Source organism: Acomys russatus, chromosome 7 (assembly GCF_903995435.1).
Source record: "Acomys russatus chromosome 7, mAcoRus1.1, whole genome shotgun sequence".
NCBI lineage: Eukaryota > Metazoa > Chordata > Mammalia > Rodentia > Muridae > Acomys > Acomys russatus.
In genome coordinates this window covers 15,543,562-15,562,239 of record NC_067143.1, presented here as the reverse complement: position 1 = coordinate 15,562,239, position 18,678 = coordinate 15,543,562, and the positions used below count along the sequence as shown (strand labels likewise).

The following is an 18,678-nucleotide window of genomic DNA, read 5'->3' as shown; positions in this document are numbered from 1 at the left end:
ACTAAAGAGAGCTTTTGGCCAAATGTAGGACCTTGATACCTCAGCTCCCACAAAGAAGGATAAGGTGGTCTTATTGCAGGGCAAAGTGAAGGACTGATATCTAGAATGGAAGGAAAAGTGGTTGAGTCCAACTCCATCCAAATTCCCTTTCCAATTACTATTAATCGCCACTGACCACTTTCCCTCTGCATCAGTAGGCCAAACTTTGGATCATATTAAAGGATGTCTGACTTTTTCTTTTCTCATTAACTACATGGAAATGTGTCTCTCAGATACTACCTGTGTAGGCAAAGCACACTAATGGGTCATTGAGTAACTTCTCCAAATAATCAGCTGATTGTGGCTAAATATAAGACATCACCGCACTCCTAACAGATAGCAAGGCGCTGACACCAATCAGGCCTTTCTCCCAGATAACATGACTTCTCTGGTACAACAACGGCTCAGCCCTCAGTTTCCCCTACATCTTCTGCCCCAGCTTCTGCCCCTAAAGGATCAAAGCTCAGCTCAGTCACTCAGTGTCCTGGGGGAACTTGGCTCTCTACATGAAAATGAGCAGATGTGGCTTCAGAGTCCCAAAGCATGATTTCTGAGACACTTCTTATTTTCATGTGCACAATGTATGTGGGCGAATGGACCTTCGTACTAATTCATTCTCTATGCTTATATCTCTCAGAATGTCAAATCAATTTAAATATGACTACTACATTGCATGTGCTTTTTATTATTGCTAGTGAGATTGAATTAAGATGTTGATAAAATTAAGAACAGTGTGAACATTGAATTTAGTTTGGGCTTTAAATCCTATCACTGTTGAAGAATATTGTTCTCTTTCTATTCACAAACAGAAATTAATTCTATTATTAAGGAACATTCTTAGGCAATTCAACAGAAGCCAAAAGAAGCTCTTGTCTTCAAAGATTTTTAGTTACATATGTCAAAACTTTCAAAACTGATTGGATTCTGCAAATCTATAGGATAAAATACATTTGAAGGAAGTGATTCACAATACAGTTATTCACACTAAAGGATATTCACCCAAGCTGTATATCCAACAATAGGAGACTCCTCAGGACAGTATTTTATACATGGCCTGTTGAGATGACTCTGTGAATAGAAGTAATGGCTACCAAGCCTAATGACCAGAACTCACACAGTGAAAGGAGAAACCAACACTCACAAGTTATCCTCTGACTCCCATATATATACCAAGAAAAAAAAACATGCAAGTAAATAAGTAGAGATAATTTAAAAATATATAAATAAGGAAAAACATTATTCGAATATGCAAGAGAATCATATATAACTCTTAAAATATATAAAAATATTTAATAGTCCCAAATCATCTATAGCACTAAAAGTTTGAATGATGATTACCTGGAGGTAGGTGTGTGTGTGTGTGTGTGTGTGTGTGTGTGTGTGTGTGTGTGTGTTATGTGCATAAAAACTTTAATGCATGAGATTATATTTTCTATATATTCATTTTTTTCCATTGTGGGTCAAAGCTCTTTTAGTTTTAGAAAATTGTAAAATTGATTTTATAAAAATAGTGCAGGTATAGTGAGTACTCAAACTCCTAATGAATAGGCATTTTCTCTACTCTAAACATGTGATTATTTTTTTGAGAGCACAGAGTACCTTACAGGGAAAAAGTTCCTACACCTGACAAAGCGTTAGGTAATTTAAGAACCTTGCATGAGGTGAAGGTGCATGCTAGACCTCAGATGACTGAGGCAAGAGGATAGAGAGTTTGGGCCAATCTGGGCTGCCATAACAAGACTGGCTCGAAATCAGGAAGAAGAAAAAAAGGAATTTATTTAATCTTCTGTGTGGCAGGTACAAAAAAGCAATGTGAGTACTGTCTCTACAAAGCTCCATCCCTAATATAAGAGAAGTTGTTGCTGCCCTTTGACCTGCCCAGTCTCCTTCCTGTTTTCCTCCAACTAACATGCACTAGGCATGTCACTAAGCCTTACAGTACAGGCTTCTTTGGGGCTGCCACTCCCTGGAAGAGCATGTACTTGAAGCAGCTGCCCACTGCACCAGCATTTTTGTCAAGGATAAACCAGGAAGAACAGAAATTTTACAGAATTCAATTATTTACATACTAAAAACTAGTCTGCCCACTGTAACCATGGGGTATACATCCATGAATTCCATCAGCCATGGGCAGAAAAATATTCGGGGGGCGGGGGCAGCGGGGGAAGGGGTGGCGGACAACTCACCTATAACAAAATATATAAACTTTTCTACCTGTCAGTATCCCCTGAACAATACAGAGTAACAGCTATGGACACATTATCTATATTGCGTTAAATTAAATTAAGTACTCTGGCACTCAGGAGAACGTGGAGTTCTTGGCCAGGTCAGCCTAGGATATATACTGCAAATAAATAGAGCAAACTGGGCATTGCCTAACAATATGGCAGGGCATACACAGGTCACAGGTATGTAACAGAGCATTCTGTATGATGGACTTGAGTATCCCCAGACTTTGGAAGCTGCAGGGTTCCCAGAAGTAACTCCCCATGGATACTAAAAGATAAGTGTAATTCTGTTTTCTAATTAAGTCTAGCCAGACATCCCAATATTCCAAGTAGTGAAACAAACAATAATCCTTCCTCTTACAATGATTTTGCCGCCCTTTTCACTGTTTATGTCCTCTGTACCTCCTTAAGTCATTTCTGTGCCCTTCTACTCTTCTATGGAGTGAATGCTATAACCTCCCTCCCTGAGTTTGAAGTTGGATACCAGGGTGTCTGGATGCCAGTACTGGGCAGTGAGGGATTTTAAAAGTGCTTTGGTCATGATGGAATTCTTAATGGTTAAAATCAACATAGGCCCCAACAAACATCTTTCTTTTAAACAGGTTCTAACCAGATAGTCCAGGCTAGCCTAGAATTCATGTTGCTCCTGCCTTGGTCTTAAACGTTCTGATATAACACTTGTGCCCTTGCTATATCTTTATGAGTAAGTGACCTCTGAAGACATGTGCAAAGACTCTGGTCCTTCTGCCATGTGAGATCCCAGCAGCTTCAATGTGTGAACCAGCAAACCCTCACCAGGCCCTGAATGTGTCCCCCCCCCCCCCTTGATCTCCTATTTCCAGATTGCGTATCTGTGTGAATACGTATTTGTTGTTTAAATGCTGTTTAGTCTGTGTCCCTACCCACTTTTTCCCCAAGTTGCTTTGCAGAATGCTGTTAGCAATGTTAGCAATGCTGACTGTACACTGCTCAATTCACCCAGCCCAGCGTCACCATCTTCTTCCACTCTTTCCACTTTCAGTCACTGAACCGTGATCTGCATCTGCCGTGAACTAATTGTGTGATTGACCCCTAAACTGACTCATCAATGGTATGCTCACTCCGGAGCTCATGTGAGCACACTCTTCATGAGGTTCTTCTGGTTTTTGGTCATGATGCTTCGGCAGAATTGTGCCTCTGAAGTCATATGGGCAAAGCTTACTCCTGGGTCACTTAACTGGCCACGGGCTATAAAACATGGATAATCAAAAGCTAGCTTTGTTTGTGTTGATGGCTCAGTCACTTATATAAGATTCCAGCCACCTTCTAAACCCCAAGGATTTTGGAATGAAGGAGAAAGGCCGAGCAAGAGGACACAGGTCAGCAGTACGACGCACCTAAAATCAGTCACACAAGATGCCATCACTAAGTGTCATTACCTACTTTGAAACTTAAGACAGGAAAGGTTCACTATTTTGACTCCTTCCAGCTAGCTCTCACGGTAAGCTACAAGACGCAAGGTCCTTTGATAAGCCTGGAATTTTTCAAATCTGTGCATAAAGCCTAGTTTGAATTATCCTGCTAACACTTCAGTCTGAAGCATTAACACTAGTGTCTCTCCCCACATATTTACAAAATCAGTCCCTTACACTCCACTTACCTGCTGTCCCAAAAGGCACTCTTGTCAGACTGATGAAATTCTATTACTATGTTTACCATTTCAGGCTATTATTTACTGTGTTCATTATTGGCTTTGAATTTTGGGTATAATGAAAATAGCAAAACAAGAAAATCTCCATAAAAGTGTTGTGCCCTAGAAACACTCCCACTATTGTGATAATTCACACAGGAAACAGTTCACAAACACGTGGGACTAACTGCAAGGCCCTCCTGCTAGTCAAGTGACCAGGGTTATTATAAGCACAATAGGATGACATGCTTTCCAGTCTTTTAGCTGCACGTTACTGCATAATCAACTCTGAATTGCAGCAAAGGTGGGTATATAGCCGGAAATTACATGTCGGTTAAGGATGCTTGTTTTCCTGTCAGCCCTTGGAAATTTTTTCATACATTCTCTTCCGGGGATGTGGGAGAAGAAAAGAGAATCTTTTCCCGTTGTTTTGAAATTGAGAAGTATGAAAGAAAAAAAATGCTGAAGGAATTCCTCTGGAAGTATTTAACTTGAAAAAAAGAAGGGGAGGGGGAAGTAGCTAGCAGGTAAGATCATCATTTCTTATCTGGTAATAAGAGAGAACTGTCATCCTGGTCAGCAGCAAAGAAGCCAGATGCTACTTGAGATGGCCCTGCCCCCCCCCCCCAATTCCTGTGAGCCAAGCAATGCCTGCCTGTGAGCTACACCCACCCAGGCTTTCAGAGGGCTGCTTATGCTTGATCTGTGCTAATTTTATTAAACTTAGAAGAAGGAAAAAAAAAAAAAGATGTGTGCCTCTTTGAATGTCTGAACTTTGCCAGAGCCGCCAGAGAACAAGAGTGGTTGGCAGACTGAGAGAGAGTTCTAGTAGCACATACGTGGACTACCTACCACAGCAGACCAACGTTGTAATGTCACATGGGGAAACTGCAAAAACTTCTCAGCATGCACCACCATGCATTATTAGAAGGGCTTCACATATGATGAGGAAAAAAGGGGAAGCTCAACACTTTGAACTATTTAATTTGTTGTGATTTCAGTGGAGTGAACAAGGACTTGCAAATGTGAGCCACGCCATGCGCTGATTTACATAATCTTAAAAAGGTAGACTCTGAGTTACATAAGAATCTGCACATTTGATTTCTTCCTTTTACAGAACTTAGAAAATTGAACAATTTTACTTAAGGCTTTGCATGTAGTGTGGAAAGCCACCATCTTCATCCGTACTCACTACAATTTACGAGGTTGGATTTTATGTATGCAACATTGTTTTGTATTGAGACCAGGCATCAGGAAAGGCTAGAACACAGTAAAACTTTGTGTTTTCACAGCTGCTGTGAGATACACATTCCACCTTTTTAGTCTAAGCTGCCAGCTGGGGATCCAGAACCTTACACATCCTTGCTCTATCTCCTGCCTCGCAACTGTCTTCTTTATTTTTTTTTTCTTTTTCTTTATTTATTCTTGTTACATCTCAATGTTTATTCCATCCCTTGTATCCTCCCATTCCTCCCTCCCCCCCCCATTTTCCCATTATTCCCCTCCCCTATGACTGTTCCTGAGGGGGATTACCTCCCCCTGTATATTCTCATAGGGTATCAAGTCTCTTCTTGGCAATCTGCTGTCCTTCCTCTGAGTGTCACCAGGTCAAATGCAGTCTCTTCATCCTGCATTTGGTTAAATAGATCGTACATTTGACAACGGCCAAGCCTGCACCTTCTTCTCCTTGGTTTATATTTGTGAACTCCATGCAAAAATCTGTAAAATTACTAAAATGCCACAAAATGTTAAAAAAAAAAAAAAAAAGAACCACTAGATTATTAAATCTGAATGTGGACAATTTGAGACCCTCACCCCCAGTTTAGCTATCTTAGATAAATAACAGAAAGATGTTTTGGCTTCAGGAGACATATCCACAGCCCACTTGAAGATTTACAGGAAAGCCAGATCCCTGCTTCCTGGTTGCCAAGGCAATGTGCCTCACAGCCCTGCCTCCAAGCTTTCCCCCACCACAAATGGCTAGATCTAAACTGGCGAACTAAACCCTTCTTTCTCTAACCCGATTCTCAGGTGTTTGCTCACAGAAACAAGGAAGGTGATAAAAAGTCATAAAGGAAGGATGTTTCCACGTTCTCTCCAACCATTCTCTGTGAGCTAACTGTTCTGACAGCTAACTTTTTCTACTGCAAAGGTGCTCTTGCAAGTTCAACCTCCAACAGCCTCTGTGGGTTATCTTCCTTAGAGTGTGGTGGAAATGACCCATGGAGTTAAAAACTATCAGTTTACAAGGTAAATTCTCAAGTGCGGACAGTCAGTTTCAATCATAAAGTAAACAAAGGTTTTTATTCAGTATGATATAACAGGTAGATGCTGGGTAGATAAACACATATGACAGATAGAAAGATAGATACCAGATAGATTACAGATAGGAAGATAGATAGATAGATAGATAGATAGATAGATAGATAGATAGATGATAGATAGATACATACATACTAGATAGATAGATAGATACATACATGATAGATAGATATATACATACATGTAGATAGATAGATAGATAGATAGATAGATAGATAGATAGATAGATAGATATAGATGATAGAAAGGCAAATGAGTATTCCCCTTCCAAAACAAGAATCCAGAGAAAAAGAAAAAGAGAGAGTTACATATGTGCAAATACACACAGATATGTGGAGGTCTGAGGTTGACACAAAGTGACTTGCTCTATTTCTCTCGACTTCAGATTCTGAAACAGAGGCTCTTGTTGAATTCAGAGCTCATCAATTAGCTAGTCTAGCTGTCCACTGAGGCAGGGATCAAAGGACAGGGATCTTCCTGTCTCCAGTCCCCCTCCCCCCCTCACTACTAGCCCCACCAGCTCTAGAGTTACAGAGGTACACAAGCATGTCTGGCTTCTACAGGAGTGCTACAGGTGAGAATTCAGCCTTGTGCTTGCATAGCCAGTACCTTACTGATGAAGCCAGTGCCCTGTCAGGAATCTTTCCTCTTTCTTGTGTGTGTGTGTATATATGAGTATATGAAGTGGAAATTGTGGTGTGTGTGTGTGTGTGTGTGTGTGTGTGTGTGTGTGTGCGCGTGCGCGCGCGCGCGCGCGCACGCGTGTGTGTTTTATGGCATGGTGCTTACATGTGAGTGACTACAAGAGCATATGTGTTCACAAGCAAACGCCATTCATTACCGATCTTGTTGCTTAGTGGTGGGGCCTTTCAGTGGCCTGGAAGCTTGCCATTTCAGCTAGGTTGGTTGCCAGTGAGCTCCCAGGATCCACTTGTCTCGAAACCTCAGTACCAGGTCACAGGCATGTGCAGTGGATTACAGGCATGTGCAGCTACACCCAGCTGTCCACTTGGATGCTGGGTTCTCAGGTCCTCGGGTTTACAGAGCAAGTGTTCCTGCCCACTGATCTCATTCCAAGGCTCTTCAATCTGTCTTAAGCCAGCTTACCGTGTTTCTAAGTATCAAAAACTGAAACACGATTACAATTAAAATGTTGGACTCTGTGTATTTATGTATCGACTTTGATTTATTCTCCCACTCACACCAGGCTTTGGTAATCCCTGAGCCATAAACAAGTCCCCCAAGGGACTTCCAAGCTAAAACAAGCAATCCTCCCCTCCTATGGTGATACTGTGTCTTATGTAAAAGTCTAGAAATGTATCTGTGCTCTGAGATACTGCCATGAACTATTCAGGAACATGTATACACAACTTATAAAACGACACAAAATCGGTCACACTGCGGAGGCAGTTTTTAAAATTACTTTCTCTTAGATCTGTCTAGTATTACTAGAAAGATTTGTCCAGATAGAATCTTATTTTATGCAAAGATAACATAAGTTGCAATTTTATTATGGAGTCTTAGTCCATAACAGACCATCTGAGCCTTGGTAAGTTACAAAGAAAACTAATTTGTCTTCTACAGTTGAAGGAGGCTAGGAAGTCTAAGGTCAAGTCACCTGCAAGGTCTTCTTGCTGTGTCATTCTACAGAGGGCAAAGGGGGTCAAATTCACCCTTTTATCAAGAAGCAGTACAATGGCATTAATATTGATCACTTCTTAAAGGTGTCACATTTCAACACTGTTGAACACCTGCACTTTGGGGACACTTACAAAACAGAGTATGTATTGCATGACCTTGTTGAAAAAAACAGAAATGTCAGAAGGTCTGTGACATGTGTTCAAAGATAATGTGTTTAAAGATAAAAGGGGACTTTTCTATGGAATGCTACATTGGAGTCTGCCTGCTCCACCACCACCACCCTTCAGTCCTAATAAAGTATCGCCAGGGCTCTATTACTTCTCTCCAGAAAACAAGCCACACCAGCAGCCAAATAAGCCACATTTTGTTCTCAAAACTAGTCTGTTGGGCTAGAACTTAAGCGCACACAGTTTGCTTTCCATGTAATGGGGACTCTGTTCTATTTTCATAACCTCCACTACAACAGTAATAATGCTTGGTTAACCCAGAAGCCATTTGAGAATTTTATTTTCCAATGAATTCATCTTTGCAAACATAAAAGTTGTTCCTCTAGCACTCTCAGGAAAAAACAAAAAAAAAACAAAAAAAAACAGAGGCTTAAAATTAACAACCTTCTCATGAGCACAAAAGTCTGTTACTGTGAACCAAAGTCCTGTTTTGTTTTGCTTTTATTTCTAATTGGCTTATGAAGAAAAACCACTTAGTTTTGTGTACAAAAATATCACCTATAACCATCACCAACTAGATAGACAGATAGATAAATAGATAGATAGATAGATAGATAGATAGATAGATAGATAGAGATATAGTGTGTATATAATTGTATTTGACAACTATGTAGAAACTTTTTAATTTATATATTTGTTAATCCTTTCAATGACACATTTTCTTTTAAAATTTACTTTCTCAGTAAGAAGTAAATGGGTAAAATATGTCATGATATAATCAATGGACTCTATATACTCTTTTAAAATGAATAAAGAAGCACAAATTAGGGATTTTAAGTGAGTGTGGTTTTATTCACATCTTAATCTTATTTTTACTCATCTAAATGTGAGAATCACTCATGCTGAAGTTATGATTATTAAAATGTTGCTGTGTGATGCTTGAGCTTCGTGGGAAAATGCAAAGAAATACAATAGCTAGCTAGCACTTAGTGATGGATTCTACGTCATGATGCAGTTTTCTAAAAAACAAAAAACAAAAAAACAAAAAAACTACAAATAAGGCAAATCTACACCCCAGTCCCAGAAAGCAAAGCCAGACTCTGGTTTAAATCGATGGCACAGCAAATCTCCAAGATACATGACCTGTCTTTGTCCTTTCTTCCAAATTTTTCAGATAGATAATTTTCTTAATGGCTAACATAAATGGTTCTAAAGTACACAGCCCTAAAAAAAATCAGTAAGCAACTGAAAACTACCACGTCTCTGGACAGAAGAGTAGGGAGGGAAGAGGAAGCATGGCCCAAGGAGTCTCTATAAAAAGCGCAATCTCAACTCCCCGACTGCCTGGAAAGGCTCATGTGTTTTCAGAGGCAAGACAAAATTCTGTGTCAAAACACAGTGATTGGTTTAGAATTACCAGCACCAACACTGACACAGGCCGACTTCTGTGGGGCTAGTGGAAGCTTTTACTCGTTTTTCTGCTTTGAAACCAGCATAAAAGCTCCCTAGTGACAGAGGTAGCAGCTACAGAAGATTTTATGTGCAGCTTATCGTATTATGTAGAGTACAATTATACACATTCTGACTGAATTATGTCTCACGAATTTAAAAAAACTGCATGCCTATTTGTCTGGAAGAGTCTTCACATGCACCCAAGTTTTAAGTTAAATAAAAATATCTTCGTGGAAATATTCATACCTATTCATGTACTTGTATGTGCATGCATCTGTTTGCTTTCATTCATACCACTTTTTTAGCAAATGTCTAATAGGCACCGCTTAAGTATTAGGCACAAAGCAAGCACTATTCACAGACCCAGCCCTGCCTGACAGGGCATGACCTAATGGAGAGGGCTGCACAAGTGAGACAATCAAATAAAGTTAGAACTGTGATGAATGGCAGAAAGAAAGACTATGGCTCCTTTGAAAAGTAGAAAGAGAGAACCTAGCTTAAAGCGACAATCTTACTGACCCCTACACAGAAAGCATAGGTGTCATTCTCGAGGAGGTGAGTTGGGAAGCCCACTGAAGCAGTTCCTGGTCCCTGCCTTGCTACACGACACATATGCACTCGTGTGCCCTGAAGGCACTTCCTCATCTGCACCTTTAATACTTTCCCAGGCCGATTACCACTCTTGAGGAGCATTGTGATATAATATTTGAGGAATGTAAAAATAAATAGATGATAGATAGATACATAGATACATAGATCATACATACATACATACGTACATACATACATACATACATACATACATACATACATAACTAGACTACAAACCTACACAGTGATATCACTTTTATACTTCAAAATATTTCAACTGTTCCATGTGCTTCATTTACTCCTCAAAATACAGTGATGAGTGCACATTATAAAACACAGACCCACAGGACGAAAAGAGTCTCTGGTACCTGTGATACGTCAAGTACTGGATCCAAATCACTTGGCATGTGGAAATCACAAAGTCTACAATCTGACTTAAGTCTTTCTTTCTCAGACTCACGTACACTTGCCCCTTGAAGCCCACATTTCCTTAGTTTCTGCATGCATTTACTTGAAGGAACTACCACCTCCTAATGGCCGTGCCATTCTTTGTTTGAACAATCACCAAATTTGACAAGGAACACAAGCAGCAGAAGTTACTTTCCCAACTGCTTTCCTTTCCTGTCATCTAAGGAAACAGGAGCAGAGGGTTTGCTTTTGGAGGCCGAAGACAGAAGCTGGTCATAATTTTCAACAAACTGAATTTCAGTGAATTCCCTAGCAGACGTAATTGTTCTTTAAATGTGCATCGATTAAAACTAAATATTTACATGCAAGGCACCATAAACTTCCTGAGCAGGCTCAAGAAGAAAGCTTTTCACAACAAGAAAATGAGGGTAAGATCCATTTTTTTTTTTTTTAAATCTCTAACAACAGAAGCTTTACAACCTCCCCAGAGGAAAAGACAAAAAGCATTTGCCTAGGGCTCCCTATACCATTCGTTCTAATATTAAACACAAGCTTCTCTTCACAAAGACTGTTATGTAAGGGGCTGCTGTAATCTATTTCCTAAGTTCATTTGTGCTTTCTTATAAGTGCCTGGCGTTGACGTATGCTCATGGCTTAGGCAGGAAACGTACTGGCAGTGTAAAGGAAAGTTCTCAATGAACACCCATACCTGTATGCTCAGCAACCTGAAATCAAATACTGACACACACTCTGTGGGCCTTTCCGAGAATGCCTTCCTGGTAAGCAGCTTTCCAACCCCCAACTGGGTCAGCAAAACATTTTCTCCCTGGCTGAGTCATCCCCAGCTTTCTTCTGCACACTGGGAACAATAGCACATTCCCTACCTTTGAACTGCTAGTAGCAATTCTTATACCGCTCTGGATGTGGCCCATACCTGTAGTGGAGGAACAGGGGACAGACAGCCTTCTAATTTTCTGGGTTGCATAATGCCTTGACTACAGTTTTCTTTGCAGAGCCCTCCACGATAGTGTTGGTATCCATCTGTGCACTTGAAGCATAGGGTCAGTGAGTCACCTGAGACTAGAGTTCACAGATTTGGGAGTGAAACCAAAGCTGCTAGGCCTAGATTCTTTTTAAGTATCTAAAAATCTCCCGGGGATTTAGCTTCCTGCCTGCAAACCAGCAGAGTGCAAAATGGCACTAGGTGCTAAATCAGCAATCATCAACAGAAAAGCAATTCTGAAGTCAGAGACTGGGTGTTAGACAACTCCCAAAACCTTTGATCTCAGCTTACTCTAGCCCAAATAGGTCTGCTTCTTCTTCTCTTCTCTGGAAAACAACTCAATAAAAACAAATTAATAGTATAGGTTATACGTCATTGTGCATCTGAGCATAAGCATGTGTGAGCATAGTGTGTGAACACTTGTGTATGAACATGTGTGAATGTTGAACATCATGTGTGAATCTTAGTATATGCCCCTATGCTGTTTGGTATAAGTACCTCAAGGTAACCCACTGCATCACCGGAGGAGCTTTGCCACCCTCTGTTGCTTTGTAACGTGAGTTTCTATTTAAGTTAAGAGGCTCCAAAAAGCTTCTTGAAATATGCTCAAACTGTGGTCTTCTACACTGTACTGACATCTAAATACAGACAAGTGGATTTATGAAGGTAAAATACAGCATGTGACACATTAGCACAAAGCACTACAATGGTGAAGAGCGGTGACCTTGCAGACTAGGTTTTTATTAACAACAAAAAGCGAGGGTCAACTGGGAAGAAGGAATCTTAATCGAGAAAATGCCTCCATGGGATTGGTCTAGAGGCAAGCCTATGGTGCATTTTCTTGGTTAACGGTTGATAAGAGAGGACCCAGGTCACCATGGGGGTGCTGCCCTGGGCTGGTGTTTCCAGTTCTATATGAACGAAGCCTGATCAAGGCAGTAAACAATGTTTCTCCCTAGCTTCCATATCAGATCCTGCCTTCAGGTTCCTACCTTAAGTTCCTGACCTGGCTTCTTTCAGGGACAGAGTGTGACCTAGGGGTCATAAGGTGAAATAAATACTTTCTTCCTCAAGTTGACTTTGGTCATGGTACTTATCACAGCAATAGAGGCGCTAAGACAGTACCAGTGGATGCTGCCTTACTGCAATGAGGACAAGACACAGAGACAATGGTCTGTAGGTGTATGAAAGCAGGGAAGAAAAAGGATCCTGTGCCTACATTTTCATTAAGATTGAGTTAATTTTGATGGACTAACAAAGCACTAGTTAAATCATAGAAATAGTATTAGGACTGAGAGAACTCAGATCTTACTTTACGTCCCCAGAATTTCATAGTGAAAAGGTAAGAAGTGCAGTTAATGCTATGAACTAACAAACTAATACCCATTTGAATAAACAAACATCTCATTTAAGATATCTAAGTATCGACCTGTCTTATTTTTCAGCAGTTCCTTACACTTCCTCTATGCCAGCCACTTATTCTTCTGTCTACCTATCTAGTCTACACGCTTCTTACACAAAGACCACTGTTGAGCTCCAAAGCCACAACTCAGACATAAAAATTTTAGGTCAATAGTATTCACACACATATACCATCTCTCAGAAATCTATAGGCTACATCTCAATAACTACATTACCATGTATAAGTTTAAGGGAGTTTGAAATTTTAAATCAGGTGATAAGAGAAGCCAAACAAGTTGTATCAAAGAGAATAGTGTTGACTGGTCCCTGCCAGGGAAGCCAAATAAAAAGATCAAGAGAAGAAAAATTGAAAGACAAAAAAAAAAAAAAGTGAATAAGTAGCAGAATCTCTCCAGTAACCATAAACTAAGCTGTGGCAAAAAGCAATTCTATGCATTAAAGTACCCACATCCATTCCTAGTTACTTGAAAAAAAAAAAAAAATCAAAAAACTTCATCAGAAAACACACTCATACACATAATCTGTATATTTGTTTGGCTGAGATTAGAGGCTCCTTAGGGCATCATATACACATCTTCCTGCAGGTTCAGACAGTGCTTGACAGTTGCTTTAAAAGAAAAGCACAGTGCTGCTACTGTGCAGCAATGGCCCCCAAAACTCATAAACAAGCATATTTTCATCTCTCCCACCTAGAGATATATGTGCTTCTAAACAATCTAATTCAAAGTGTGTGCAAACTTTTTTATTTCATTAAATGTATGTTTTCAGAACTATGTCTATTAAACTGCTGAGGCATCTCAATGTTATAGTACCTGCCTAGCAGGCACACAGCCCTGAGTCTAATTCTTTGCAGGGAAAACAAGTGTGTGTGTGTGTGTGTGTGTGTACATATGACTGTGTTTGTATGTTTTTTTTAAATGTGTGTATACATGTGTTTGTATACATGTATGTATGTGAGTGAAAACTTCAGGAAATGTTACAACAAACATGTCTTCTCGTAATCATTTATCCCAATATTTTTAATTCCGCCATTCCTACTCCTCACCATTTTTGCTCTTCTAAGTTTAAATTTTTACCAAAATATTCTCTTTAAAGCGCATCCCAAATCTTGTCAATTTACAGAGTATTATTTTCCACAAATTACCTTGCAAAATCTCTAGCAGCATACAGAGGGGCCCAGGTAACTTGTGTGTGTCTTCTGCTTTTTGAGTTTCACAACTCTGATTTTGCTCATGCAGCCATTTGTACCTTTGCCATTTTCTTCCCAGATTCAGAACATCCTCTCCTCTGAAACCAGCCAGAATCCATGCCCATCCAGTTTAACTCAACTTTCTTTCGTGAAGCTTTACACATCACAAACATTCCTCTCCACCTACTTTTCTCTCTCTGCTCCCTCTCTTTACCCTGCATGCCAGTCATCTACTCTAGCAGAGCTTACCATGTCCTACTTTTTGTAACAGCCATTGTCAATTCTAGTAGTTACAACACTCTTAAAGCAAGACTACTCATTGTTTGGTGATTGTTTCTGTATTTGTAATATATAGTATTTGGTTTTGTCCCATGATCAAGCAAGCTCTTAACTCAATGAATTGCTTCCAAAAGGAAGAAAGAAAAAACGACTGCATGGCATCTCAAGCTTTAAATTCACCTATTCTCTGTTGTTTCCTGCCAAGAATCACCCCTCAGATAATAACCATTGCTACATATGAGATGCTTTTAATAATAGGTCAGGTGCCATAGCTCTTATTTGCATGAGTGTTCTGCAGTACAATGTTAGCTAGTCTGCTTCTGTGAGGAAGAAGACACCTAACATGGCTGTCAATCATATCTATCCAAAAGCATTGGTCCCCCATGCCACTAAGCCCTAATTTATGTTCAAAATAAAGTTATGATTCCAAAGCCAGAAAAAGTACTCTCGTGAAAAAGCAAAAAGAGGAGGCATAAAAGAACATACTTCGGTTATGTTGGATACAGTGATTGTTATACATTTTAACACTGCTCTGTATTGTGGTCTACATCTTCAATTTATCTTACACTAGGTAAATTCCTACTTACTATTACTAGGACACCTCCACTCATAGCCTATAAACAAAGGCAAATAACTGGCATTTTTAAGTGTATCAACTGTCAGCATTACATCACAACAGCTGGACAATGAAGTCATAAAATATCCACTTTCCCCTCATACTTCTGATCATCTTAACCCTGTGTAGAGTTCTTACGGCACCATTCAGTATATTTTGATCCATTTGACATCCAATACAATGATGTTGGACACAGAGGCACACTAAACATCCACATAATTAGTTTCCTCAAGAGATCTTGAAATTCCCAACTGAAATGTTTCAGACAGTGGATTGTAAATAAATGAAAGTGTTCCCATCAGTCCATAAAGCATACCTTTTGGACAAAAGCGTATTGTAAAGATAGAAGTAAGCATGTGTTTATCAATATGCGTAATGTTTATCTTCAGTGTACACGAAAGTCATGTTCCTTCTGTGTTTCCTGCTGTACTACCTGGATGCACAGATGTCCTGAGTTACATACTTTGGAGTAAAAAAAAAAACAGTTTAAAAGCAGACAAACAAACAAACAAAAAGACTGTTGCTTCTCTCTTTTTTTATGGTGCTGGGGAGCATAAACTGTTGATCAAAGTCAGGACTTGGCAAATATTAGGCAGGTGTGCACCATGCTCCTGACTTAGAAGTCCAGCCCCTCATGCTGTAATTTAAATATTTTTTAGAAAACTATGAAAATAAGCTTGGTAGAATACTCTTCCTATAAACCACAAATAGCGTTTATTTAAACATATATCTTATACAAGTTTGAACTAAATTGTTCTCATTTATTTGTACGTCGCCTAGCTCTATAATTTATTGTAAAAGATTCTCAAAATTCTATCCACGAAACACCTGTTTCAAAATAACTTGAAGTTCTACCCTTAAGTGTGAATACTCCAAGACTCCAATCCAGCACAACCCTGACAGAACTTCTAGAACTGAGGCACGGGAGAATATGAATTGAAAGCAAGTTTGCCCATGTGATTCTAATGTACACCACATTAACAAGGAAAACATACCCACTCATATTCTCAACATTGTATTCTCAAAAGAAAAGTTGCCGAATGATCACTTCCAAAAAAAAATTGCTTCCAAATAATCCTTTCTTAGGATTCCTATAGTGCCACTAAACAGAAATCAAACTTATTCCTTAAATTCACAGTATTGCTTAGCGTCTTATGTCCTGGCACATTAAGGGGTGGGGGAGGGTGCGCCGTGTCTGCACCTGGGGATACTGACCTCCTCTTTCCACAGGCCAGAATACTGAATCTTGTCAGCATATACATAAACACTGACATTGGAATGCCAACCTTCCAGAGTCCTGGCAAGGCCTCCCTCCAGAGCACAGGGCAGGGCTCTGTCAGCACCTAGGACAGCGCCCGCCGGGCCTCAGAACAGCGGCTGAGGCCAGGAGACCCACCAGAGAAGCCTTGAGACTTAGACTACAGCTACTTGCTCTTCTTTCCTGCAATCCGCAGATCTTTCCAAATGACAACAAAGGAAATCCTAAGTACCTTTCACCTAGGGATGCAAAGCCGCCCCCACACCCAGTCTCCCTTCACAGTCCTCAGCGCCTGTTGCTAAGGGAGGGGAGACGGCGCTCTCGAAGCCTCGCGACCAGGTGACAGCCCTCCTGAGACGCTGAGTGCTTTGGGCGGCTCTGAGGACCGGAACTCTGGACCAGCTTAGGACCCCGCGACAGGCCAGGCGCCCACAAGCGTGCAGGGAGCGGGGCGGCCAGGAGCCCGGCGCCAGAGCGCGCGGCTTCCCCTGCGGGCCAAGAAGCCCAGGCCGGTTCAGGCCTCCAGCCCAGCACGGGAGACATGTATGGGCCCAGGCGGCCGGGTAGGGCCAGGGACTGCTTGGGGAAGCTCAGGCACTTACCATGTTGACTTCAGAAACCATGTCGATGCTGGCGATGTCGATGTTCATCCCCACGCAGACTGGGGGACCTGCGGGAAGCGCAGCACACCGTGATCAGCCAGGCTCCAGCAGGGGCTACGGGTGGCTCTGAGGATGGGGGACTCGCAAAAGACCACCCACCCCACCCCGCTGCAGCTCCACGGAGACCGCCCCCGCCTCCCTCTCCACCCAGACCGCCAAACCCGGTGGATCGCGCTTCCCGCAGCGGCCGCGCGCATCCCTCTTACCCCCGAAGTCGGGTCTCAGGCGAATGTCGTAGCCTTTCAACAGCTTGTCGACCGTCTCCTTCACAAAGGACATGTTTCCGGGGTCGTTTACGCTAAAGGAGGGACACATAGTACAGAGAACAGGGTCAGGCAGAGGTTCACCCGCCAGCGCCCGGCGCGCACACAGCGCGCCAGCCCGCGCCCGGCCCGCTTCCCGTCAACCCACTAGCGACCCTACCTTTGGGCGCAACAAACCACCGCCACCAGCACCGGGGCCGAGAAGATGCCGAAAAGCCTTCCTCCCGCAAAGCCCCACATCCCTTCGCCGCGCCCCGGCACGGGGGAGGGGGCGCCCCGCCGCCGTCGCGACCCGCAGCCGGGGCTGCTGCTGCTGCTGCTGCTGCCGCCACCGCCGCCGCGCTGGCCCGGAGCGGAGGAGGCGGAGGGGGGAGGGGGAGGAGAGCAGGGGGAGGAGCGGGCTGGGAGGGAGGAGCCCTGGCGCGGGAGCAATGGGCGGGCGGAGGCGGGGGCGGAGCCGGCCAAAAACAGCGCCCGCCCCCTATGGGTCCGTGGTCGCCGCTAGGCTCCGGTTGCCTAACCTAGCAGTGGTAGCTGCCGGCCGCTCCGGGCTAGCCGGGAGGGGCGGGCTTGTGGCTGCAAGTCGGCTCCGTACACTGCGGGCGAGAGCCACGACAGCCCGGCGCCTTGCAGGGCGGGGGATGGGCCACCGAGCCAGCTCTTCTAAGCTCTCCACTGCCAGGCGAGGCACCGGGCTCAGAGCTGCAACCGAAGGGCCGTGGAGCCCTGGAAAGTGCTCCGCAACCCTCGCCCAATCCCACCCACCCCCACCTCCAACCCCGCCCTGCTCAGCCGGAGAGCTAGTGGATGCGTGCAGAGCCTTGGCGCGCTGCCTGGTCCGGAGCCAAGCTGCAGAGCTCTGAGGTAGCCCCATCCTCACCTGCTGGCCTCAGATCCTCGGGTCCCCAGGGTCCAGGAAAGCCAGATTGGCAGCAGCAGGGCCTGGAGCCCGGAGCACATGGCGCTGCTCCTCCAGCCTGAGTGGGATCTGCTCTACTACACCGTCACTGAGCTAGGAACCAACGGCAACGTGGGGATCCCCGCCTCCCTCCACCCCTACCCCAACCCCCGGCTTTCCCGCCTGGCCCATCTTCCAGCCCTTTGCATGGCGGCACGATTATCTATTTATCAAATATGACTGTGTAAAACGGTCTCCTTAAGCTCCGCCAGTCTCCAGCACAACCATGTCAGTGCGGAATCCTTCCTGATCACACAAATGCATTCATAATGAACTGTCAATAAACTGCAATTCAAGCCAGACTTCACAGACCCTAGCCTATCATTACAAAGATGGGAAATAATGCAATTTTTCTGGTGTAGACCAGAAACGTCCACCTTATAAGGTATCTTTGTTTTCCATGTGGCAGGACTCCATCCTTTGGTGGTCATTAGAAAATTGCTGGAATATTGGTTTAAAAAATTTTTAAAAAAAAACAAAAAAAAAAACAAAAAAAAAAAAAACAAGAACT

General features: G+C 42.6%; 1 protein-coding gene across 2 annotated transcripts in view; it reads right to left on the bottom strand.

The window, feature by feature from the left end:
* Window positions 1-18,226, bottom strand: part of Gabrb3 (gamma-aminobutyric acid type A receptor subunit beta3) — a 234,308-nt gene extending 216,082 nt beyond the window's left edge. The window contains exons 1-3 of one of the 2 annotated variants that reach the window (XM_051148644.1): window positions 18,090-18,226; window positions 17,153-17,244; window positions 16,887-16,954 (exon numbers count right to left, since the gene is read on the bottom strand). In XM_051148644.1, the coding sequence (XP_051004601.1) occupies window positions 16,887-16,954; window positions 17,153-17,244; window positions 18,090-18,169 (240 nt within the window). In that variant the 5' untranslated portion in view covers window positions 18,170-18,226. Of the gene's footprint in view, window positions 1-16,886; window positions 16,955-17,152; window positions 17,245-17,369; window positions 17,524-18,089 lie in introns of those variants that run through there. The other variant, XM_051148643.1, reaches the window with a different exon arrangement.
* Window positions 18,227-18,678: the final 452 nt, after the last annotated feature.